Source organism: Rhineura floridana, chromosome 3 (assembly GCF_030035675.1).
Source record: "Rhineura floridana isolate rRhiFlo1 chromosome 3, rRhiFlo1.hap2, whole genome shotgun sequence".
NCBI classification, from domain to species: domain Eukaryota; kingdom Metazoa; phylum Chordata; class Lepidosauria; order Squamata; family Rhineuridae; genus Rhineura; species Rhineura floridana.
Genome location: NC_084482.1, coordinates 200,626,595 through 200,651,545, shown reverse-complemented (window position 1 = coordinate 200,651,545; position 24,951 = coordinate 200,626,595). Strand labels below are relative to the sequence as shown.

The window sequence follows — 24,951 nt, the reverse complement described above, 5'->3', positions numbered from 1 at the left end:
GGGGTGTGGCCTGAGGAGAAGAGATGTATCCTATGGGGGGAAGCCCTGACGACTGGATAGAGAAGCTTGGAGGGCCACATTCAGCACCTGGACCTCTGGCTCCCCATTCCTTTGTTCTTGAGCCAGTGTGGCGTAGTGGCCAGAGTGTCAGACTGGGATCTGGGAGACCAGGGTTCAAATCCCCGCCCAGCCAGGAAGCTCATTGGATGACCTTGGACTAGTCACTGTCTCTCAGCCTAAGCTACTTCACAGGGTTCTTGTGAGGATGCAATTGGGAGAGGAGAATCATGCTCATATGCTACCTTGACTAGGGTTGCCATATTCCAGTTCCACAAATCCGGGTAGGTTAATTTGCATATTATGTAAAGTATTTGCATATTATTTGCATGTTATGCATATTATTTGCATATTAACATTTGGATTGTCCAGTTGTTTTGTTTTTGTGTCTAGGAATTACCACCAAAAACTGGGGAAAGATGTGAGAAATCTTTTTTTTTAAAGCAACATTTTCAGCCTTAAATGCCTAGACTCTACTTTCCAACACTATGGAGTATTTAGTGATTGATTAAGAGAATTTATATCCTGCCCTTTTGCTGTTAAAAACAGAGCTCAGCACAGCTTACAAATATAATAAAAACAATAAAAATACACAATCAATATAAAAACATAATAAAAACACAAAATAGCAACAAACAAAGTAAGTCAGGGCAGCAGTACAGTTAACCATATACGATATATTTCAAAGATGTGGTGGGTGGAGAAAAACAAGAAGCCAAAATGTTAGGAAAAGGAGTCTTTCACACCACATGCTCAGTTCTAAATACTGTTGCAGCAAGTTTTACAAGTTCCTCCAGTATTCCACTGGTGCAGGCACTCAGACATTCAAAGTATTTGTATGTTTCTTAGGTTGTATAAAAGCAGAGCTTTGCTTAACTCAAAATTTCTTCTCCTTTTCATCAACCACATCTACACAGGTTCCACCTCCATACTCAAAATGAAACTGGGCCTGGAAGTGTGCAACAACTCCACACATACCTTGCTAATTAGATTACCAATGCCAGGATGTCTGTCTTATCGACTACTCTCCTGCTCCCCCCCCCCCCAGACATCATGAAAGACCCAGTCCTGGGCTCAGAAAGAAAATAAATATCTGGTCCTCTTCAAAGTATTGATAAGCCTCTTGTTTTAATTGAAATAATAATTATAAATTCTTGTTCTTATCACTAATGGGAGTTAATTATCTTGCATATGCTGCTGTTGCTTCTATAGCTGTAACAGAGTGAGGTTAAAGATAAGTGAAATGCAAATAGGAAAAAAAAACACAGAAGGCAGTAACACTTTCCTAAATGTAATACCATACCAACCACAACAAGATTCCTATGAGTAAGGCAAAAAACTAAGCATCTCACAACCAGTCAGGATTCCTAACCAAAAACCAAAAATATGATAAATGAAGAAATATTTATATAAGCATGACTATCAAATATATTTATTATTTACACAAACTGTAAAGATATTTATAGTGCAATCCTAGGTTTATTTATTCAGAAGCAAGTCCCAGCATATTCAGTGGGGCTTACTCAAACAGGGACAGAAATGCAACCTCAAGTGATAAGCAACTTCATTCACACAAGCCAAAATTCCGAATCATGCCACTTTACGCTGTTTTGCAACTGTTTATACTTGTTTTTATGGTTATTGGATTTTAAATGGCTTTATTTCTTGTTGTGAACTGCCTTGGTTTCCAACCCTACCTCACAGGGTTGTTGGAAAGACTCCATACACGCACACGCACACACTGCAGATGTATAAATACATACAGCCCATATAATAGTTTATTGTCAAACCAGCTGGTCATTGCAGAAAAATCAGTATTAGTTTTAAAAAAAATCAGTATTACTCTCCTACAGAATAAAAACTGTAATACCTAAGTAAGCCCTGCCTACTTGCTTTAAAATAGGACTGGAGGGCACAAACACAATTCTTTTTTACACTCACTCCAAAGTCCCATTGATTTTCAGCACATTCATAACCATGTCTACTCAAAAGTAAGTCCAATTGAATTCAATGGGATTTATTCTGGGCATATGGGATTAGCATGCTTTTACCCCCACAAAAGCAAGTATTGGGAAGGTTTTGAAAACACTGCCCAGGATCTGACTCCTGCACACAAGTGGAAAAGAAACTGAAATGTATATACTTACCCAATTTATGAGATTTCAGATAAACAGGGGGGGGGGAACCACCATTTTGTTTTCTAGACACTGCCTCAGGTGAATGAAACTGAAACACAATCCCTGATTGGCTGCAATGCTGAACGGGTTAAAGCTACGAAGTGCTATAGTACTGTATACAGTACTGTTTAAAGAAAGATTTAACAGTCGGGGGGGCGGCTGACGTTTTTATGTATATCTCGAGAACCGGACCACCTAGAAACTTAATTTTTTTTTTAAATTAAAGCTGAGAATCCGGGCCACCTAAGGGGCTAGCCGGGCGCCGGGTGGCATGCATAGAATCCAGGTAAAACCCAGCTAACCGGGCAATATGGCAACCCTAACCTTGACCTTATTGGAGGAAAGGTGGGATATAAATATAATAATAATAATAAATAACTTTGGGCCTTGTCTTATTTGTTGCAGATTTACCATCTTCTTGGCAGTGGATGGGAACCAGTGCCCAGGACAGTGCCTCACCTCCCCCAAGTCCCTGCTGAATTTCTTGGCGGCCTTGTCAGCCAAAGGAACTCTTGAGTCCCTTGTGCCCTATCCAGTGGTCACTGCCTGGGTTGAGTCAACGGGAAATGGTAGGCATACAGTGTTTGAGTGTTTGAGAAAAGAAAAAGGGCCCTTAGCTGGTTAGGACAGAGTGGGATTTTACTTTATATATTATATATATTACATTTCTGCCTGCCTTTCCTCCAAGGAGCTCAAGGTGGCATTTACAGTTCTCCTCCTGCCTATTTTTAATCCTCACCCTGAGAGGTAGGTTAGGCCGAGAGACAGTGATTAGCCCAAGGTCACCCAGTCAGCTTCAGGGCTGAGTGGGGATTTGAAGCCTGGTCTCCCAGGTTCTAGTTCAACACCCTAACCACTACACCACACTGGCTCTTCTAAGATGTGGTTTCTGGTTCTGGGTGAAGATGTGATGGCTCAGTGGTGGGCTGCAATGTCAGATTTTATTGCCAGGACAAGAACTTTCAGGACTGAGGACAGCAACATCCAGAGGCCCTGTTAGGTCTTGAGGAAAATTGGCATTTGGAAATTTGGGGATATTCCCTAACTATGCAGTTTAGTAATTTTGACACAGCCCCTTTGCAGCAAAGAAGTTGCTTGCTGGTTTCACTTGCTCCTTCTTGTTAGTTACACAAGGCTAGAACCAGCAGAAAGGCCTAGCTGTGGACTTAATTAAGTTTCACTGGGTGTTTGCGGAATTGGGCCATTCTTGAACACTCGGACTTAAATTATATATATAAAAAAGATTTGATAACTATTTCTCATAACTTTTTAAAAATACCATATACTCCAAGGCCCCATCTCCACCTTACATTTAAAGCACTATGGCTTCCCCCAAAGAATCCCAGGAACTATAGTTTGTAAAGGGTGCTGAGAGTTGTTAGGGGACTCCTATTCCCCTCACAGAGCTACAACTCCCAGAGTTCCCTGGGAAGAGATTTTGATTGTTAAACCACTTCAGGAATTGTATCTCAGTCAGGGGAACAATTCTCTGCACCCTTAACAAACTACAGTTTCCAGGGGACTTTGGGGGAAATTGTGACAGTTTAAAGTGGTATGGTACTGCTTTAAATGTTTAGTACAGATGGGGCCCAAGTTGCCTCAATTCAGCAGGGACAGATTCTGTCTTCTATACCTGTCTCTGGTAAATGTGGGCCAATTTATAACTTATGTCATTCATACTTTTAATGTCCTTAAACTGGCCCATGGGTGTCCATGGGAATTATCCCCAGGGGTGGGGTTAAAGTAAATACCCCAAATTAAAAATAATAATAAACACAAATAAATGAGAGATGAGAGCAGGCAAGTTTCTCACTAAACAAATGAGGAGAATAGTGCCTGCATATTTTGCCTTATATCTCAAACGCTAGAAACATAAACTTTTAAAAAATGAAACCTTGGAATCTGGGCATTATGATGCATTTGGTGAGGTGGTGTCCCCTTGTCCTCTCCTGACAAACTGGCCACTTTTATTTTGCAGAACAAGTTAGACAAGGAGACGTACCTTTTCTTCCAGACATTTGATAGATTAAGATTGATAGATTAAGATTACGTTTTGTTTTTAATATGCTGCCAAATCTTCCTGTGGCCGTGGGTGGTGGTATTGTTTTGTTTTGTTGTTTATTGTTATGTTTTCATAGTTTATTTGTTTTGTTTTAATATTGTGTAAGTTGCTTGGGGACTTTCAGGTATCAAGTGACTAATAAATCTAATAAATAATAATATTAATAACAATAATAATAGATTCAAAATGTGCTCCCAATTTGGATCAGGGGCCTCGCCTTGTACCAGTTTCCTGCTAGAAATCCTTTCATCCCTCTCCAGCCCACTTTTTGCCCCCCAAGGAGCTGTTTTTCAGTAAACAACACTTTTGGGGCCAAATAGCAATGGAACGTTACCAGAGAATTCTTAGCACCCTCACCAAGCTACATTTCCCAGAATTCTTTAGGGGGAAGCCATGACCTTTAAACTGGTGTGAACCTGATACAAGTTGGTCATGTAGATTGGGGGTGGCTGGGCAGGAAGACTCACCGTTCACAATTTCTCATCTTCCCATCTTCCCATAATCAGATCCCCAGGCCTCCGTTTCCCATTTTTCTGGGCCCCTCATTTACAGCGTGGGGGCTGGAGTCCTGGCAATAGCACTGGGTATCTTTCTTGGGGTATGGAGGATCCGCCGGCCCCAGCGGCGCGAACACGGTGCTCTCTGGTTCCCCCCTGGATTTGCTCCACTCCCAGCCAAGAAGCGGCGCTGTCGGAGGGACCCTGTGGGAGAAGACGCCATCAGGCTAAAGTGAGTATCAAAGGCAAGGCTGCAGGCAACGTTTGCACTGATGAAACCAAGAGCAAGGACAACTTGATATTTGATTTACTTACATAGGACCATAGGAAGCTATATAGGAATTAAATCATGGGCCCATCTAGGTCAGTATTGACTACACTGACTGGCAGCAGCTCTCCAAGGGTTTCAGGCAGGAGTCTTTCCCAGCCCTACCTGGAGATGCCGGGGATTGAACCTAGGACCTTCTGTATGCATTTTGTTGGAAGATTCGGAATAGACAAAGGAAAGTACTTCTTCAAACAACGCATTGTTCAACAATGGAATTGGCTCCCACAAGAAGTAGTGATGGCCACCAACCTGGATGGCTTTAAAAGACAATTAGACAAATCAATGGAGGATAAGGCTATGAATGGCTGCTAGTAACCCCGATGTCCATGTTCTCCCTCCACTGTCGGAGGCAGTGTGCCTCTGAATGCCAGTTGCTGGGAATCACAAGTCTGGAGAGTGCTCTTCTGCTCAGGTCCTGCTTGTGGGCTTCCCATTGGGGCATCTGGTTGACCACTGTAAGAACAGGATGCTGGACCAGGTGGGCCACTGGCCTGATCCAGGAGGGCTCTCCTTGTGTTTGTAAAGTTCTTCTGCAAAGCAGTTGCTGTACCACTGAGCTGTGGCCCTTACATACATTTACTTATTCACTGAGAATATTTCTCCCCTGCTGTATAACCCAAGGACTTTCAGAGCAGATTTCAAGTTTAAAATATATTCAGAAAACATCACAAATAGTTTAAGAGAGTAGTAGTGGGGGTGCAGGGGGACAAAGCAAAACCCCTTCAGCAGACAAAACTCCAGCACAAGCACCTAAAAGACTGGGGCAAATAAAAGTGTCTTCATATGGGGTGTGTGTGTTATGTGCCTTCAAGTTGATTTCGACTTATGGCAACCCTCTGAATCAGTGACCTCCAATAGCATCTGTCATGAACTGCCCTGTTCAGATCTTGTAAGTTCAGGTCTGTGGCTTCCTTTATGGAATCAGTTCATCTCTTGTTTGGCCTTCCTCTTCTTCTACTCCCTTCTGTTTTCCCAGCATTATTGTCTTTTCTAGTGAATCATGTCTTCTCATGATGTGTCCAAAGTATGATAACCTCAGTTTCATCATTTTAGCTTCTAGTGACAGTTCTGGTTTAATTTGTTCTAACACCCAATTGTTTGTCTTTTTCACAGTCCATGGTATGCACAAAGCTCTCCTCCAACACCACATTTCAAATGAGTTGATTTTTCTCTTATCTACTTTTTTCACTGTCCAACTTTCACATCCATGCATAGAGATCAGGAATACCATGGTCTGAATGATCCTGACTTTAGTATTCAGTTATACTTCTTTGCCTTTGAGGACCTTTTCTAGTTCTCTCATAGCTGCCGTTCCCAGTCCTAGCCTTCTTCTGCTTCCTTGACTATTGTCTCCATTTTGGTTAATGATTGCACCAAGGTATTGATATTTATTTATTAATTATTTTATTTATATCCCACCCTTCCTCCCAGCAGGAGGAATCCTTGACAAGTTCAGTGTCCTCATTGTCAACTTTGAAGTTACATAAATCTCCTGTTGTCATTACTTTAATCTTCTTGACGTTCAGCTGGTACCACATTTTTTAAAAAATAGGGCCAAGTACCACTACCCAGGCTACCACCACTGAGAAGGCCCTTCCACTTTCAGAAGGTGGGATGATTTGAAGAAGAGCCTCTTAGGAAGATCTTAATATTCAGGAGGAGGCGGAACAAGAAGGAGAGTGGAAGGTCAGGGCTGCCCCTACTGTGAGGCAGAGTGAAGCTGCTGCCTCAAGGGGCAGATGCTGAAGGGCAGGGAGCAAGGGCAAGGTGATGGAGGACAGGGTTGGGTGGGCCACGTGGCCAGCCTGGTGCCCCCTAAGCTAGCCTTGCTGCTCTCAGGTTTGATGGGGAATGCTGGTCACATCACCCATGTAAGAGATATACACACACCCTGAACAAATCCTGGGAACTGTAGTTAATATATTAAGAGTGCTGGGAATTGTAGCTCTGTGAATGATTGCACTACAATTCCCAGGACTCTTTGGGGGAAGACATGTGCTTTAAGTGTGCTTTAAGTCAGGGGTTCTCAAACTGTGGTCTGCAAGCTTCATTCTGGTGGCCCACAGTGTGTGTGTGTGGATTTGTGGTTGAAGATGAGAGACAGCACATCCATCACACTAACTATTCATATTTTAATTGTATTTTTATTGCTGCTTTTACTTCTGACATTGTACCACACTTTGAATTCTATGGATAGATCAGATATGACATTTCTTTTCTTAGACAAGAAATAAAAGAAGCAATAAAAATGCAATTAAAAAACCATACAGCATCTAACTCAGTGCACTGCAGTTGTTACATCAAGCAGAGAAATCATTAAGCAGCCCCACCAAGACCCTCAGCAATCTTCAAGCGGTCCATGGGGGGAAATGTTTGGGGAATCACGGCTTTAAATGGATGGTGTGGATGTCACCGCTGTCCTGTTGCTGGTGTTGAAGCAACTTTCATCTGCCAGTCTGGTTACAAATGTAAGGACATAAAAAGAGCCTGCTGGATCAGGCCAGTAGCCCATCTAGACCAGCATTCTGTTCTCACATTGGCCACCAGATGGTTGGCTTTTGTACATGGAATGGGAGGGAGGGTCCCATCTTGTCCTTTGACTTGGGCAGCAGACAGTCTTGGGACGGCCCCAGGAAGAGACTTGTTGGTTTGGCCTGAAAGGCTGCGGAAGTCTGATGTACCTGATGTAAGGAGGGAGCATAGTTCAGTGGTTCTGCATGCAGAAGATCCTTGGTTCAATCTTGAGCTTCTCCAGTTAAAAGGAACTAGTTAACAGGCGGCAGGAAGACTCTCTGCCTAAGATTCTGGAGAGTGGCAGCCAGAGTAGACACTACTAGGCTAGATGGACAAGTAATTTGACATGGGATGGATGAGGAATCAGCCTGAGGGTCACATTATCTTTTGGATAATCTTCTGGGAAGGGCACATTGCAGTGGTGGGCGGGGCCAGAGACAAAAGTGGGTGGAGAAATTAATGTTAATTTTGTTGGAAGTGTGGCAAGAGCAACTCCCTTTGGGGTCTCTTTGCATGCCTGAGGGGAGATAGAGAGAGAATCCTCCAGCTGGGTAGGCCTCCCATCCTTTCCTCTGTTCCTCTACCCATTGTAAATTCATACTCTTGGGGAGCTGACCTCACCTCCACAATCTCCTTCCTCCTCCTTCTCCATCCAGCTGAGGGAGAGGAGACATTTTGTCTTTGTTCCTGTTCTCTAGCATGGAGCGAATGAGGAAGCCTGGCCAACTTAGTTAGCTCGAACTAGTTATGCCTTTCCTATCGACTTTGTTGTTATGTGCCTTCAAGTTGATTCCGACTTATGGTGACCCTATGAATCAGCAACCTCCAATAGCATAAATCTCCCTGTTCAGATCTTGTAAGTTCAGCTTTTCTTATTTTACAAAGTCTAAAGTTTCAGTGATTTGAATGCAGGGTAAAAAGCCTGCTCCTTTCAGGTAAATCATACAACACACATAACTTAACTCGGCTGCATCGTTGGTTAAATTCTCTGCTAATGCCTATCAGATTTTACCATCATGCAGTAGGGTACTTTCTCCGCACATCACATTTCTCCTCCATCCAGGCTAGCGAGACGCATTATCAGAGTTCGAGGACACATTCCAGCCAGGCAAAAAGACTCAAGGAAGGGGCAAAGCAGAGCCAATGAGGGGAGAGTTCTGAGGGCCAGATTGAGATGCCTGGAGGGCCGCATTCAGACAAATAGTTAGACCTGATATCAAACAGCTTCCTATGTTCCTACCTATTAAGGAGCGGGAGCATCCTGTGTTGCAGTTTGCTGGTGCTTCCGGACAACCTGTTTGTTGAGCATTCATCCTGATTCATGTGCAGGGAGATTAGATGACGTCAGCTATTTACTGAGCATTCATTTTTATTTGTTTGCGGGGAGGTTAGATGCTGCTGCTCAAAGCAAGTGTTATCCCACACTTTCCCAGCACATTTTCCCACCTTTTTCCTTATTGGGAAAAAGTCCAGTCTTTGGGAGAGAACTGGTTTGTTTTGCTCAAGAAATCCCAACCAACTCTTAGCAGCGCAGCGTGAATTTGCCGGTATGTTATTAAATCCCCCCTGAAAATAGCAACAGTCTGGCAGTGCCCTCATTGAGCTTTTATTTTTTCTACCTTGTACTCTCTCCCCCCAATGCAGGCCAAGAAAGGCAGGTGCTGAATTTGTAGAGGACACTGACATGTGCTCCAGTCCCCACTTTGACGGACCACTGAACATCACAGATATGGAGGTATTTGGGGCTTATTGAAGAGAAACTTAGGCCGCCAGGACTGGACTGCAGGGTGCAGTTCTGGAGCCCCACAGATGGTGTCACAATAGCAGTTGTCACATCTTTTTTAATACTAATCACAGAGCAACTGTGGTGCTGTAGTTGAAGTGAAGGGAGACAGTGAGGAGAAAACAAATGTGGGCCCCATTTTATTTATTATTATTATTATTTATTTATTATTTAATTTGTATCCCACCCTTCCTCCCAGCAGGAGCCCAGGGCAGCAAACAAAGTGCTAAAAACACTTTAAAACATCATAAAAACAGATAATTTTGCTTCTGCACAAGACAAAAGAAAGAAAAAGGGACATATCAGTTCCCTTTCTTCCACCTCCTGTGTGGAATAAGCAACCTGGGTATCACTGGCAGTGGAGAGGAAGTAGCGAAGGGAGGGCTCAGACCTGTCAGACTCAGTACCAGTGTGCAAGGGTTATTCTAACATGCAGCCAGACACATTTGGTGCAGTGTCAACAAAACTGTGCCCTGTGAAATAAGTTTTTGTGCAGCTGAGCATATGGGATTTAGTAAGGAGCTAAGATAGTTTCTAAAAAAAGAAACATATGAGAAAAGATAAAAAGAAATAGGAAATGAAGATAAATACTGGTCCCTTTCAAATCTTCATAACCTTATATTTATAGTCAGCACTTTTTTGGTAAAAAAATGAGGCGCCGGTACTCATATCTTCATAAAAATACTGTGGGTGGCAGCACAAAATGGCTTGCATGGGCAACAAAAAAAAGAGGTACTGGTATGAAGTATTGTCACAAAACAAGACCTGCTAATGGTATATTATAGGACAAATTACTTGAATAGTTCAGGGGCAGGCAGTGCGCTGGCTGCTTGTGCAGTAGGAAAAAAAGGTTAGAATAAACCATGCAAGTGTGAAGAGATGTTTTGGAGACATGTTGGCCTGTTCCACTAGGGGGGAACCAGAACATTGAGAGCAAGCTTTTATACAGCCTTTCTTCTGCAGGGTGATCCTGATTCCATCTCCATCCTAGAGCAAGGCCAGCCTAAGCCAAAGAAGCAGGTGCAGTTCAGCACGCTGATCTCCACTCAGGACGCCAGGCCAAAGGCTGTCAAGACTCAAAAGCCAGGTAAAGAGAAAAGGTGGCCTTCCAGGTGAGCTGTTGGCAAGACAGGAAGTTTTGCCCCTGCACCGTAAAAAAGAGTGATCCCACCCACAGGGCTGGTTCCAACCTATAGAAGAAACCTGCTGTCTTGGGAAGGGCGATTTCAGAGGCTCATCCCTCCACAAATGAAGTGTGTGTAAGAGAGTTACTGCTAGAGATAAATAAACATGTCAGTTTCTGTTTCTCCAAGTTTCTCATTTTTTCCATCTTGAGTTCAGCTCTCCACATTTTCATATCAGTTTGCAAATTTTTATTCTAAAAAGGCCTCATGAGAATTCAGCAGCGCTTGAGTGCACATTTCCCTAATACATACATTTTTATATCAATTTTGCCTAATACACATGTTTGTAAGCAACTTCCCTTGATATAATGCATAAAAACAGAGATTGCATTTCTGTCATGTTTGGAGAAACAGTTTTGTGGCGTCTTAGGAAGCTAACTAATTTATTGTGGCATAAGTCAGCCTTGGCCAACCTGGTGTCCTCTACATATGGACTACAACTCCCATCAGCCCCTGTCAGCACGTGCTGGATGGGAGTGATGGGAGTTGCAGTCCCAAACCTCTGGAGGGCACCAGATGGGCCAAGGCTGGCATGAGCTTTTGTGAGTTAGAGTCTGCTGCATAGGTGCCTGAATCATAATTCTCAGTTGGCAGGTTTATATACAGAAGTTAAAGAAAAACATGGTTGGAGTTCAGGCAACAAAATGCAGAAAGTACAATCTGTGACAATTCACTTAGAGCTCACATGGATGCAGAATAAGCACAGCGACCTTTTTGCAAGAGCAGTAATGGATGATAAAGCAATCATCCAACATTGCTAAGTAAATTTACAACTCTAGGAGGATAGGAAACCGTGGTCTCTATTCAGACCCAAATGATTAGTATCAAACGTTGTTATAGCCCTGGTTGGGGAAGAAATTTGGTTCAGTTCACATTTAAAGGTGAACCTACCTAATTCACACTTTCTGAAAATGCAAAAACAGAAACACGACCGTCCTTCAAAATCTGCACTTCCCCCAATTTTGCAATGCAGTTTTCCAATCAAGTAATGTGTACAAAAATGCACATACTGGGGCAAAACATGCGTAGAAATGCACAGAATAGTGAAACTAATACACACAAATGCATTATATTGGGGGAAATTGTTTTGCAAGCATGTGTATATTAAACAAAAGTGCATACAAGTATGTGTATGTTGAGAGACACATTCACACTGAAATGCTGATGAATTGTCATGAGGACTTTTAAAAAAAAAAACGTAAGCCAATGTGAAAATGCGGAGAATTGAATTTAATATCGTAGAACTGAGAAACGGAAAGAAACCAAAATTGACATAGTCGCTTATCCCTAGTTTATTTTATCTATCTATCTATCTATTATTATTACATTCATATTCCACCTTTCCCCCAAGGAGCTCAAGGTGGTGTACAAACATGGTTTTCCCCTTCCCGTTTTTATCCTCACAACAACCCTGGGAGGTAGGTTAGGCTGAGTTACAAGTCCGGCCTTCATAAAGGGAGAGGTCCCACCTTTCCTCTGCTTTTTTTCTTTTCTTTCCCTTTTCCCACTCCAGTTTGTGGCCTGACGCCATTGATGCCTTTGGCCCATTCTCCTGGCTTGGACCTGGAAGGATCCTGGGCAGACGGGCAAATGGGAAGCTCTGGAGAGACGCCCCTTCACTTGGCAGCTCGATACTCCCGTGCTGACGCCGCCCGCAGACTCCTGGCATCCGGAGCCGATGTCAACTCCCGTGACCAGTGGGGACGGACCCCCTTGCACAGCGCCATAGCAGCTGATGCGTTGGGTGTATACCAGGTTAAAAATAAAATAAAAGCTGAGAGTCAGGGTAGAATACTATCATTCTGCCTGAAGAAGACAGCTTCCTTGTGGGGTTAGCTCATGCAGCATAAGAACCTAAGAAGAAACCTTGCCGGATCAGGCCAAAACACCCATCTAGTCCAGCATCCTGTTCTCACAGTGGGCAACCAGATGCCCCAATGGGAAGCCCAGAAGCAGGACCTCACAAGAGCACTCTCCCCTCTTGCGGGTTCCAGCAACTGATATTTAGAAGTATATACTGGCTCCGATCATGGAGGCAGAGTGTAGCCATCATGGCTAGTAGCTTCTGACAGCCTTGAAATGGAAATGGACTGCCTTCAAGTCAATCCCGACTTATGGCGACCCTATGAATAGGGATTTCATGGTAAGCGGTATTCAGAGGGGGTTTACCATTGCCTCCCTCTGAGGCTAGTCCTCCCCAGCTGGCTAGGGCCTGCTCACCTTGCCACTGCTGCACAAGCCAGCCCCTTCCTTGGCTACAACTGCCAGCTGGGGGGCAACTGGGTTCCTTGGGCCTATGCAGCTTGCCCACGGCTGCACAGGTGGCAGGGCATGTAACCCCTGAGCCACTCCCTGCAGGGTGATCTTTAGCCGGCGCTTGACACCCAGGAGATGTGAGCGGATATTTGAACTGACAGACTCTGGACTCCCAGCCAGGCTCTCCTCCCTGCTGTGCTATACCAGCTGTCTGACAGCCTTACCCTTCCTGAATTTGTCTAATCCTCTTTTAAAGTTTAACTATGCACGTTCTGCAAGGAAGGGCCATCGCTCAGTGAGAGAGCATCTACAGCAGGGGTTCAGAAACTGGTCCGTGGACCACCAGTGGTCCACGAGCTTCACTCAGGCGGTCTGTGGCATTTCTGCCTTAAATATTCATATCAATTTTAATTGTATTTTTATTGCTTCTTTATTTCTCATACTGTATTACAATTAATTCCACCCAGTTTATTTCCATATAATAAAAGAAGCAATAAAAACACAATTAAAAATCACTCGGCATTACAATTGCTACAACAGGCCGAAGAATCATGAAGTGGTCCACTAAGATCCTCTGCATTTTTCAAGTGGTTTGGAAACCACCGATCCATAGCTTTTCCCCATGTTAACAAAACTCTTCGAAGATGGAAGATAAGGCTATCTTTTGCTATCATGCTGGTCATAATAGCTGTGTTCTGCCTCCACTGTTGGCCTCTGAATGCCGGTTGCAGGGAATCTCAAGTGGGTGGAGTAGTGCAGTTGTGCTCAGGTCCTGCTTGCAGGCTTCCCAGAGGCATCTGACTGCCTGCTGTGAGAACAAGATGCTGGACTATGACGGGCCTTTGGCCTGACCCACCAGGGCTGCTCATGTTCTTGACATTGTCTCGTTGAGTGAGATTGTGGCAGAAAACAAAGCGTCATGTTGTCTTTGAATTCAGAACTCGCCAGAGGCACTTTATTACAATAAAGCAAAAGAAAGCAAGCGGCCGCTTAGAGAGAAATTCAGACAAGCATTAGTCCAAAGTGCTCAATTTTCAGCACAATTTATAGCAAATTTCTAAGGCACACAGAAAACTGCTTTCATTAGCGCTACATGCATATACTTATCTACTTTGTAGTTAGAAGGACGAGCATTCAGCAGTTTCTTTTTGGAATGTTCTGTGACATATATTTGCAATATATTCTTCCAGCATGCTTCAGTGTCATTCTTCCCATCACCCCCTTCGTACTTGCAAAGTCTTAACCAAAGATTGAGGCCTAGGAATTTTAATTCCACAAGATAAATTGGGAGGATGGGTTCATATGGGGAGAGATGCTTTCTAAGATTACATAGGTGAAAGCTCACCTCTAAGATCTCCTCTTTCTTTGCTGTTCGGTCTGAAACCTATTTATGGCAAAGTTCTCTCCCACAGATCCTTCTCCGGCACCGGCAGACAGACTTGGATGCCACGGCCCACGATGGCTCCACCCCTCTAATCCTTGCCACACGGCTTGGGGTTGAAAATATGGTGGAGGAGCTGATCGCCAATCATGTAGATATCAGGGCTGTAGATAAGAGAGGTGAGTGCATTGTGGCTGATAACTGAGAGGTAGAAGGGGACCCAGCGGCAAGGGCGGCACATTGCAAAAGCAGTGGCAGAGCCAATCCGGCACTCCTGCAGGTGTGTTTGCAGGTGTGCTACCACCATGGACTAGTTGGACCTTGGTTCCGAACCAACAGAGATCTTCTTCTGCATTTTCTAACATGACTTCTGAACTTACTCTATTATCCCAGCATTGAGGAACCTGTGGCCTTCCAGATGTCGAAAGACCTCCACTCCTACCTATCCCTGACCATAGGCCATGCTAGCTGGGGCTGATGGGAGTTGCGGCCCAGCAATGTCTGGAGGGCCAAAGGTTCCCCTGTGTTCATCTTCCAAGCTCTGGCTACTAATGTAGCATACAAGAACTGAAGGAGAAGTCTCCGTTCACATCTGTCTGCGGTCGAAGAGGGCAATTATACCCCCTTTTCCTCTGCAGATCAGGCTGTGCATTGATATTCCCCTGACATTCCACTTAGTAGTGAAGCACACACCTTGGCATCCAGTGAAGGATCCCATGGCTTTCCTCCAGCAAATCCTACAGAGAGGGAGACTCACGATTTACAAACCGAGTGCACCCTAGAGCTTCCTATGGGCATCTGCTTGTCCACTGTGAGGAGAGAGAGCTTGAACTAGATGCACCTTTGGCCTGATCCAGCAGGGCTCTTCTTATGTTGTTGGGGATGGGGGAGAAATTCAGCTGAGTTCACATTTAAGAGCACATCAACCTAATCCATATTTCTCAAAACAATATGCAAACCAAAATGCAGTTATGTTTCAAAATGTGCATTTCTCTAAATTTTGCAATGCAGTAACCAAAAAATGTCAACAAAAATACATATGTCAGGGCAGGTGTGGGAACCCTTTGGCCCTCCAGATGTTGCTAAGCTGTAACTCCCATCAGCCCCATTAAGCATGGCCAATGACCAAGGAGGATGGGAGTTGTAGTTCAGCAACATCTGGAGGGCCAAAGTTCCCCCACCCCTGTGTCTGGAGAAAGTGTTTATAAAAAACACATATACATGTGAAAATAATGTTCAAAAATGCATGGTATTAGGGAAAAAATGCTGGCAAAAATGTGTGTGGTTGGCAAAATTGCTGGCAAAAATGTATATGATGAATTTGCTGTAAAATGCTGACAAATTTTCATGAGAACTTTAAAAAAAAGATTTTGCAAACTGATGTAGAGATATGAACTGAACTTAAGTTTGGAAAAAAGAAAAATGGAAAGAAAGCAAAATGGATAGATTTGCCCCTCCCTAATTAGCTCTGAGGACTTCAAAATTCGGTAATCTAATAATCCTTGATTCACCTTCTAATTCAGTCCTTGTCTAATCATCTCTGAATTTTCCATGCTCCACAGGAAAGAGCGCCCTCCACTGGGCTGCAGCTGTCAACAACGTGCGTGCCACCCTCATTCTACTCAGAAATGGAGCTGATAAGGATACTCAGGACAATCGGGTAGGTAACAGATTTCTTCTGGATCCACCTCTTAAAAGGACATGTCAGAGCTGGAGAAGATACCAGAATTGGCTGCTAAAGCTGTCAAAAGGGCATGAACATCTTGTGTGTGGAGAAGTTTATTTAAGAAGCTGAGGTACATAGGAAGCTGTCTTTATACCAGGGCAGACCTAGGGATGGGGGAACCTGGGGCCCTCCAGATGTTGCCTTACAACAACTCCCATCATCCCTGACCAGCCAGCATGGCCAATGGTCAGGGATTATGGAAGTTGTAGTCCAAAACATATGGATGGCTTGGATGGCTTTAAAAGAAATTAGACAAATTCATGGAGGACAGGGCTATCAATGGCTACTAGCCATGATGGCTGTGCTCTGCCACCCTAGTCAGAGACAGCATGCTTCTGAAAACCAGTTGCCGGAAGCCTCAGGAGGGGAAAGTGTTCTTGCACTCAGGTCCTGCTTGCGGGCTTTCCCCAGGCACCTAGTTGGCCACTGTGAGAACAGGATGCTGGACTAGATGGGCCACTGGCCTGATCCAACAGGCTCTTCTTATGTTCTTATGAGAGCACCATGTTGACTACCCGTGGAGAAGACAGTACTGTGCTAGATGGAGAAAGAGTCTGGCCTGGTGGGAGGCAGCTGCTGTCATTATCTGTTCTAAACCTTTGGCCTTCCAGTTGTTGCTAAACTACAGTTCCCATCATCCCTCACTATCGGCCATGCTGCCTGGGGCTGATGAGAACTGGAGTCCAGCAACATCTGGGGAGCCACAGCTTCCCCATTCCTGATCCAGCCCAGTATTGTCTGGCGTGACCTACAACGTCTCTCCAGTCTAGGGCAGAGATGGTTTTCCCACATAGCCTGTTACTGGAGATGTTGAGGAATGAACCTTCTGCATGCAAAGCAGGTGCTCTGCCCCTGAGTGGTGACCCTTCGCATTTATACAGAGCACAGGAAGCTGCCTTTGAAATCAGTATTGTCTACAGTGGCTGGCAGTGACTCTCTAGGATTTCAGACGAGGTTCTCTCCCAGCCCTACCTGGAGATGTTGGGGATCGAAGCTGGGACCTTCTGCATGCAAAGCAGATGCTCCACCACTGAGCAACGTCCCTTCCCCAGATCTTATGGTTAGTGGATTCCACCATTTAACTGTGCATTTCCCCCACTTGGCCTCACCACGCTTAATGATAGCTTTGGTCTCAGACCCTACAGGCACCTCCTTCAACCCATTTTTTAAAAGTCTTCGTTTGGGACCACTATAATGAGTGGCCAGGCCAGATTAAGACATGCTGAGTCCTAAGATATGTTTAAGAGTCCCCAAAGTGTACTAAAAAATGAGCTAGAGGGAGCACCAGCTGACGAAGCGTCAAGGCCCCAGCTGACAAAGCGTCAAGGCGAGTTAAGCAGCAGAGCGAGGAGGCCAGGGCCCCCCACTCTGCCCGTCTGTTCCCTGACCTCAACTAAACCACAGTCTCCAACCCATTGACGTAATAAACCTTAAACAAAACCATGCAGGTAAGAAGCCAGAAGGGGTCTGGGGGCTTTCCAGTGTTTTGCACTGCCTGCAGCATGTACGACTATCTGCCTGTTGGACAGAAGTCGTGGGTATGCTCTCGGTGCAATGAGCTCCTGGCTCTCCGGGAACGACTTCATTTCCTTGAGGCCAAGGTGGCGGAGAGAGCTGAGGGAGGCAGAGAGGTGTGTGGAGGAGGCCTTCAGGGATGTTATAGCTGTGTCCTGCTCCAAGGATGATAGCTCTTCTGCTATCATGGAAAACAATGGTCTCGGGGAAGGAGAGCATCCAGCTGAGGAAGAGGGAAACGATCCCTTAGAAGGGACCCATCCCCAAGGAATGGGGGATGAACAGCTATCATCTCGTAATGAGGATATATCTCCAGGGGGTGGAGGGATCCTTGTAGTGGGTGATTCGATCATTAGGAACATAGACAGTGGGGTGTGTGATGGGCGTGTAGACCGCAAGGTGTTTTGCCTGCCTGGTGCGAAGGTTGCGGATATCGCCCGTTGTTTAGATAGTTTGGTAGAAAGTGCTGGAGAGGAGTCAGTGGTCATGGTGCACGTTGGCACCAACGACATGGGGAAATGCAGCCGTGAGGTCCTGGAAGCAAAATTTAGGTTGCTAGGTAGGATGCTGAAAGCCAGGACCTCCAAGGTGGCTTTCTCTGAAATGCTACCGGTTCCATGGACAGGACCAGCCAGACAGGCCCAGCTTTGCAGTCTCAATGCGTGGATGAGACGATGGTGTCGGGTGGAAGGGTTTGGATTTGTTAGGCACTGGGGAACATTTTGGGACAAGCCGGGCCTGTACAAAAGGGACGGGCTCCACTTGAACCAGAATGGAACCAGACTGCTGGCACTTAAGATTAAAAAGGTGGCAGAGCAGCTTTTAAACTGACTGAGGGGGAAAACCCGACAGGAGCTGAGAAAGGTCCGGTTCGGAATAAACCTCCCCCCTGGGATAAAAACCAAAGAAATGATGAAATTTTAAAAGGGGTAGGCCTAGAAGTAGGCATTGTGAGAGCAGGGGCACAGGATATAAATTCAGAAGAGCAAAATTACCACAGGCCAAACCACAAGTGCCAAAGACACTTGAAGAGAGACACTGCTTACAAGTGCCTGTACGGTAATGCTAGGAGCCTCCAAAGCAAGATGGGAGAACTGGAGTGCTTGGTGTTAGAGAAGAGCATTGACATAGTGAGCATAACGGAGACCTGGTGGAATGGAGAAAACCAGTGGGATACGGTTATCCCTGGATATGAACTATATTGGAAGGACAGGGAAGGACGTATTGGTGGCGGAGTCGCTCTATACGTGAAAGAAGGCATTGAATCCAGCAAGCTTGAAACCCCGAAAGAGGCGGACTCCTCCACAGAATCGTTGTGGGTGGTGATACCATGCCACAGGAGGGATTTAATACTGGGAACGATCTATCGTCCCCCTGATCAAAATGCTCAGGGAGACCTTGAGATGAGATATGAAATTGAGGAAGCATCCAAACTAGGAAATGTGGTAGTAATGGGTGACTTCAACTACCCGGACGTAGACTGGCCGCATATGTGTTCCAGTCATGACAAAGAAGCAAAATTTCTAGATATTCTAAATGACTATTCCCTAGACCAGTCGGTCATGGAACCGACCAGAGGGACGGCAACCCTGAACTTAATCCTCAGTGGGGACCGGGACCTGGTGCGAGATGTAAGTGTTGTCGAACCGATTGGGAGCAGTGACCATAGTGCTATTAAATTAAACATACATGTAAATGGCCAATTGCCAAGAAAATCCAACACAGTCACATTTGACTTCAAAAGAGGAAAGTTCACAAAAATGAGGGGATTGGTAAAAAGAAAGCTGAAAAACAAAGTCCAGAGGGTCACATCACTCGAAAATGCTTGGAAGTTGTTTAAAAACACTATATTAGAAGCTCAACTGGAGCGCATACCGCAGATCAGAAAAGGTACCGCCAGAGCCAAGAAGATGCCAGCATGGTTAACGAGCAAAGTCAAGGAAGCTCTTAGAGGCAAAAGGTCTTCCTTCAGAAAATGGAAGTCTTGTCCGACTCGTTTGAGGAGCACATTACTAAGAACATAAAAACCAACAACAAAAAATTCTATAAATATATTCAAAGCAGGAGACAATCTAGGGAGGCAATTGGACCCTTGGATGATAAGGGAGTCAAAGGTGTACTAAAGAACGATAAGGAGATTGCAGAGAAGCTAAATGAATTCTTTGCATCTGTCTTCACAGTGGAAGATATAGGGCAGATCCCTGAACCTGAACTAACATTTGCAGGAAGGAATTCTGAGGAACTGAGACAAATAGTGGTAACGAGAGAGGAAGTTCTAGGCTTAATGGACAATATAAAAACTGACAAATCACCGGGCCCGGATGGCATCCACCTGAGAGTTCTCAAAGAACTCAAATGTGAAATTGCTGATCTGCTAACTAAAATATGTAACTTGTCCCTTAGGTCCTCCTCCGTGCCTGAGGACTGGAAAGTGGCAAATGTAACGCCAATCTTCAAAAAGGGATCCAGAGGGGATCCCGGAAATTACAGGCCAGTTAGCTTAACCTCTGTCCCTGGAAAACTGGTAGAAAGTATTATTAAAGCTAGATTAACTAAGCACATAGAAGAACAAGCCTTGCTGAAGCAGAGCCAGCATGGCTTCTGCAAGGGAAAGTCCTGTCTCAGTAACCTATTAGAATTCTTGGAGAGTGTCAACAAGCATATAGATAGAGGTGATCCAGTGGACATAGTGTACTTAGACTTTCAAAAAGCTTTCGACAAGGTACCTCATCAAAGACTTCTGAGGAAGCTTAGCAGTCATGGAATAAGAGGAGAGGTCCTCTTGTGGATAAGGAATTGGTTAAGAAGCAGAAAGCAGAGAGTAGGAATAAACGGACAGTTCTCCCAATGCAGGGCTGTAGAAAGTGGAGTCCCTCAAGGATCGGTATTGGGACCTGTACTTTTCAACTTGTTCATTAATGACCTAGAATTAGGAGTGAGCAGTGAAGTGGCCAAGTTTGCTGACGACACTAAATTGTTCAGGGTTGTTAAAACAAAAAGGGATTGCGAAGAGCTCCAAAAAGACCTCTCCAAACTGAGTGAATGGGCGGAAAAATGGCAAATGCAATTCAATATAAACAAGTGTAAAATTATGCATATTGGAGCAAAAAATCTTAATTTCACATATACGCTCATGGGGTCTGAACTGGCGGTGACCGACCAGGAGAGAGACCTCGGGGTTGTAGTGGACAGCACGATGAAAATGTCGACCCAGTGTGCGGCAGCTGTGAAAAAGGCAAATTCCATGCTAGCGATAATTAGGAAAGGTATTGAAAATAAAACAGCCGATATCATAATGCTGTTGTATAAATCTATGTTGCGGCCGCATTTGGAATACTGTGTATAGTTCTGGTCGCCTCATCTCAAAAAGGATATTATAGAGTTGGAAAAGGTTCAGAAGAGGGCAACCAGAATGATCAAGGGGATGGAGCGACTCCCTTACGAGGAAAGGTTGCAGCATTTGGGGCTTTTTAGTTTAGAGAAAAGGCGGGTCAGAGGAGACATGATAGAAGTGTATAAAATTATGCATGGCATTGAGAAAGTGGATAGAGAAAAGTTCTTCTCCCTCTCTCATAATACTAGAACTCGTGGACATTCAAAGAAGCTGAATGTTGGAAGATTCAGGACAGACAAAAGGAAGTACTTCTTTACTCAGCGCACAGTCAAACTATGGAATTTGCTCCCACAAGATGCAGTAATGGCCACCAGCTTGGATGGCTTTAAAAGAAGATTAGACAAATTCATGGAGGACAGGGCTATCAATGGCTACTAGCCATGATGGCTGTGCTCTGCCACCCTAGTCAGAGGCAGCATGCTTCTGAAAACCAGTTGCCGGAAGCCTCAGGAGGGGAGAGTGTTCTTGCACTCGGGTCCTGCTTGCGGGCTTCCCCCAGGCACCTGGTTAGCCACTGTGAGGACAGGATGCTGGACTAGATGGGCCACTGGCTTGATCCAGCAGGCTCTTCTTATGTTGTTCTTATGTTCTTATTCTAACAAAAGGGTTCCCAAACTGTGATCCACCAGTGTTCCACGTGCTTCATTCAGGTGGTCAGTGGTGTGACTATAAGCCTACAAAAATACAAACAAAAATAATACAGCCTCTAGCACAGCACATGACAATTGCTGGAACAGGCAGAAAAATAATTAAGTGGTCCGCCAAGACCCTCATCGATTTCAAAATGGTCCATGAGAGACAAAGGGTTTGGGAACCGAATGGACAACTAAATAGAAGCAACAAAGTAAAGCCATAAAGTGTATTTCTGACAGATCAGAATGATGGTGTCTGTTTTTCCCTACTTCCTTGATTTTTTTACATCTTCCTTGATTTTTTACACCAATTATGTAAAACTTGACATTTGGTCAGTTAAAAAATTTATTTAGAGGTCCCTCATAATCTGACCCCTAAACTGTAGCTTACTTAGCTTGTGTGTAAATCTGGCACTGCTTAGTGGGGACCCAAATCCTACCCTGGGGCCAGATGGTGCCAAGCATGGGACCTAGAAGTCTTACTTACAATCCACGGGATATGTAGTCATGGCCCACCGGTGGACAAGCCAAAATATATGGCTGGGGGGAGAAGAGTGTTTAAAGTGGGAGAGGGTGGGGGGAGCGTGTTTAGTGTGGTATAAGGGTGTTTTAAATGGATGCTGTGAACGTGGCCTGAATCTTTTCCTCTTTCGCTCTATCCCAACAGGCACAGACCCCATTGTTCCTGGCTGCCCAAGAGGGGAGCTATAAAGTGGCTTGTCTTCTTCTCCAGCACGGGGCCAAGCAGAGCATCCGGGATCACATGGGCCGCCTCCCAAAGGACGTGGCCCTAGAGCGTCTCCACCACGATATCCTGTCTCTTTTGGACTGCCCCCACCCCTCACATGTCACCAGCCAGAAGGTCTCACCACAAAGGCCATGCCCACCGCCCCATCAGTCTGCTGGCAACCCGCACAAGTTACCATGGCAACCTGGCAACCAACGGCTCACTCCTGTCCAAGAGAATGAGGGCCTGTTGAAGGAACTTCCCTCTCCCATGCTGCTGACTAGCCAATCAGAAAATGCTGTGGGGCCACCTGATGAGTGACTCCTCCCCCTCTGGGTGTGGATTGGACATATGCTAATACTGCAGGTCAGTGACAGCAGATTGAGCCATGGTATGGTGTTCGCCAGTGAGGTCATGCAGGGCAGGAATGCTGATGTCGCAGGAAGGTACCGTGAACAGAGGCAAGCCAGAGCAGAGCGGTGCCTGAGGAGAGATCTAGACGTCCTGCGTGGAGGAATGACGATGATCTGGTGTGACATTGGAGGAGTGCCTGAGGATACATCTGATGTCATACATGATGATGTAACACAGTAGGAGGGTGCTTTAAATGTGTACGCAGCCAGAGCCACATCTGTACCATACCTTTAAAGCACATGGCTTCCCCAGAGAATCCTAGGAACTGCAACATGTTTTAAGATGTCTTGAAAGCTTTTTTTTTTTAAAAAAACTTTTTAAAAGATGTTTTGTTTTAATGTATTTTAAAGTCTGTTTTTGTGATGTTTTAAAGCATTTTTAGTGCTTTTGTTTGCCGCCCTGGGCTCCTGCTGGGAGGAAGGGTGGGATATAAATCAAATAATAAATAATAAATAAATGTGTCACACAGCCTGGAGCATACAGATAAATCCTTGATCATATCTTGCTATAAGATAAGGATGAAGGATCTCAAACTAGTGGGGTCAAACCAGGCTTCTGCCCCACTTTTCCAACCTGCAGTTCCTCAGTATACACTGTTATAATTTGTCCCTTTTTCTTTGCTTTTCCATTGGTGCAGGGTCGAATAGACAAGGGGGTTCTAAAGGCCAGGTCTCACAAACAGGTAGATCACCAATAGTACCAGCCACGTCAAAAGACCCAGCTCTGCCTGCTTTAAAACCTTGAAGACTCTTCTAGCAGTTAGAACCTGAATTGCTCTTGCGGCTAATCTTCCGTGCTCCTCCTCCCAAAGCCTAAGGAAGATTATCAGCGTAAGAGGAGCAGCAGAGCCTGGCTGTACTGGGTCTCTCTCCCTCAGCCTTTAGGAAAATGAGGGAACATCACTGCTGCATCAGGCCAATCAATGGCCCCATCTAGTTCTCACAGTAGCCAACCAGATGCCTCTTCAGGGAAGCTGGCAAGTAAGACCTAAGTGCAAGAGCACTCTCCCTCTTTGCAATTCTCAGCACCTGGCATTCAGAAGCACATACTGCCTCTGACCGTGGAGGCAGAACATAGACATCAGGGTCAGTAGCCATTTTATCCTCCATGTATTTATTACTATTATGTGGGAGCCCAGGGCGGCAAACGAAAACATTAAAAACACTCTTAAACATCTTAAAAACAGACTTTAAAATGTATTAAAAAACATCTTTAAAAATATATTAAAACAAAACATTTTTAAGAACATCTTTAAAAAAAAAAAAAAAGCAGTTCCAGCACAGATGCAGACTGGTATAAGGTCTTTACTTAAAGGCTTATCGAAAGAGGAAGGTCTGCTTCAGTAGGCGCTGAAAAGATAACAGAGATGGCGCCTGCCTAATATTTAAGGGGAGGGAGTTCCACAGGGTAGGTGCCGCCACACTAAAGGTCTGCTTCCTATATTGTACAAAACGAACCTCCTGATAAGAAGGTATCCACAGGAGGCCCTCACCTGCAGAGCGCAGTGATCGACTGGGTATATAAGGGGTAAGACCGTCTTTCAGGTATCCTGGTCCCAAGCTGTATAGAGCTTTGTACACCAAAACCAGAACCTTGAATTTGGCCCGGTAGGTAATGGGCAGCCAGTCTAATCCTTTTAAAGCCCTCCAAGTTGGTGGCCATTGCTGCCTCCTGTGGGAGCCAATCCCATAATTTAACTTTGTGCTGCATGAATAAGGACTTCCTTTTGTATGTCCTGAATCTTCCAACATTCTGCTTCATTGGATGTCCACAAGTTCTAGTGCTGGGGAGAGTGATGGCTCCATGTCAGTGGGGTTGAAACTTCAGCACCTTAGACAGCTCCTGGAAAACCCCAGAGTGGATTCCACTGCCCCATTGACACGGAGCCACCAGCCGCCACTGATAACGAGCGAGGGAGGAAAGCTCATCAAGGGAGGAGCTGGCACAGCCTTCCCCCGCCTTCTTCTGCTGGCCTGCTGCTCCCCTCTGCCCTGACTGCTGGCTATGCTGACGGGGGCTGATGGGAGTTAAGAGGCCAACAACATCTGGATGACACCAGGCTCAGGAAAGCTGAGTTAGGACTTCAAGCCTCTTGAACTTCCATTGCCCCTCGCAGGAAAGCCATCAGGCTTGTAAACAAGCAGAGCCCAGTTGCTTTTGTACAGCAGCTAACATACAACTGAGCTCAGTTTGAAGAACTCACTGAGGAAGGGCTTCGGGGAGTGGCTTCAGGAAAGGGCTGTAGCTCAGTAGCAGAGCATCTGCTTTGCAAGCAAAAGGTCCTAAATTCAATCCCTGGCATCT

General features: G+C 45.1%; 1 protein-coding gene across 2 annotated transcripts in view; it reads left to right on the top strand.

Annotated features, from left to right (window-relative positions):
* Window positions 1-23,828, top strand: part of NOTCH4 (notch receptor 4) — a 62,946-nt gene extending 39,118 nt beyond the window's left edge. Inside the window, exons 19-26 of one of the 2 annotated variants that reach the window (XM_061619551.1) lie at window positions 2,640-2,803; window positions 4,803-5,025; window positions 9,280-9,370; window positions 10,382-10,505; window positions 12,116-12,357; window positions 14,271-14,418; window positions 15,802-15,899; window positions 22,174-23,828. In XM_061619551.1, coding sequence (XP_061475535.1) covers window positions 2,640-2,803; window positions 4,803-5,025; window positions 9,280-9,370; window positions 10,382-10,505; window positions 12,116-12,357; window positions 14,271-14,418; window positions 15,802-15,899; window positions 22,174-22,554 — 1,471 coding nt within the window. In that variant the 3' untranslated portion in view covers window positions 22,555-23,828. The remainder of the gene's footprint in view (window positions 1-2,639; window positions 2,804-4,802; window positions 5,026-9,279; window positions 9,371-10,381; window positions 10,506-12,115; window positions 12,358-14,270; window positions 14,419-15,801; window positions 15,900-22,173) is intronic. The other variant, XM_061619552.1, reaches the window with a different exon arrangement.
* Window positions 23,829-24,951: the final 1,123 nt, after the last annotated feature.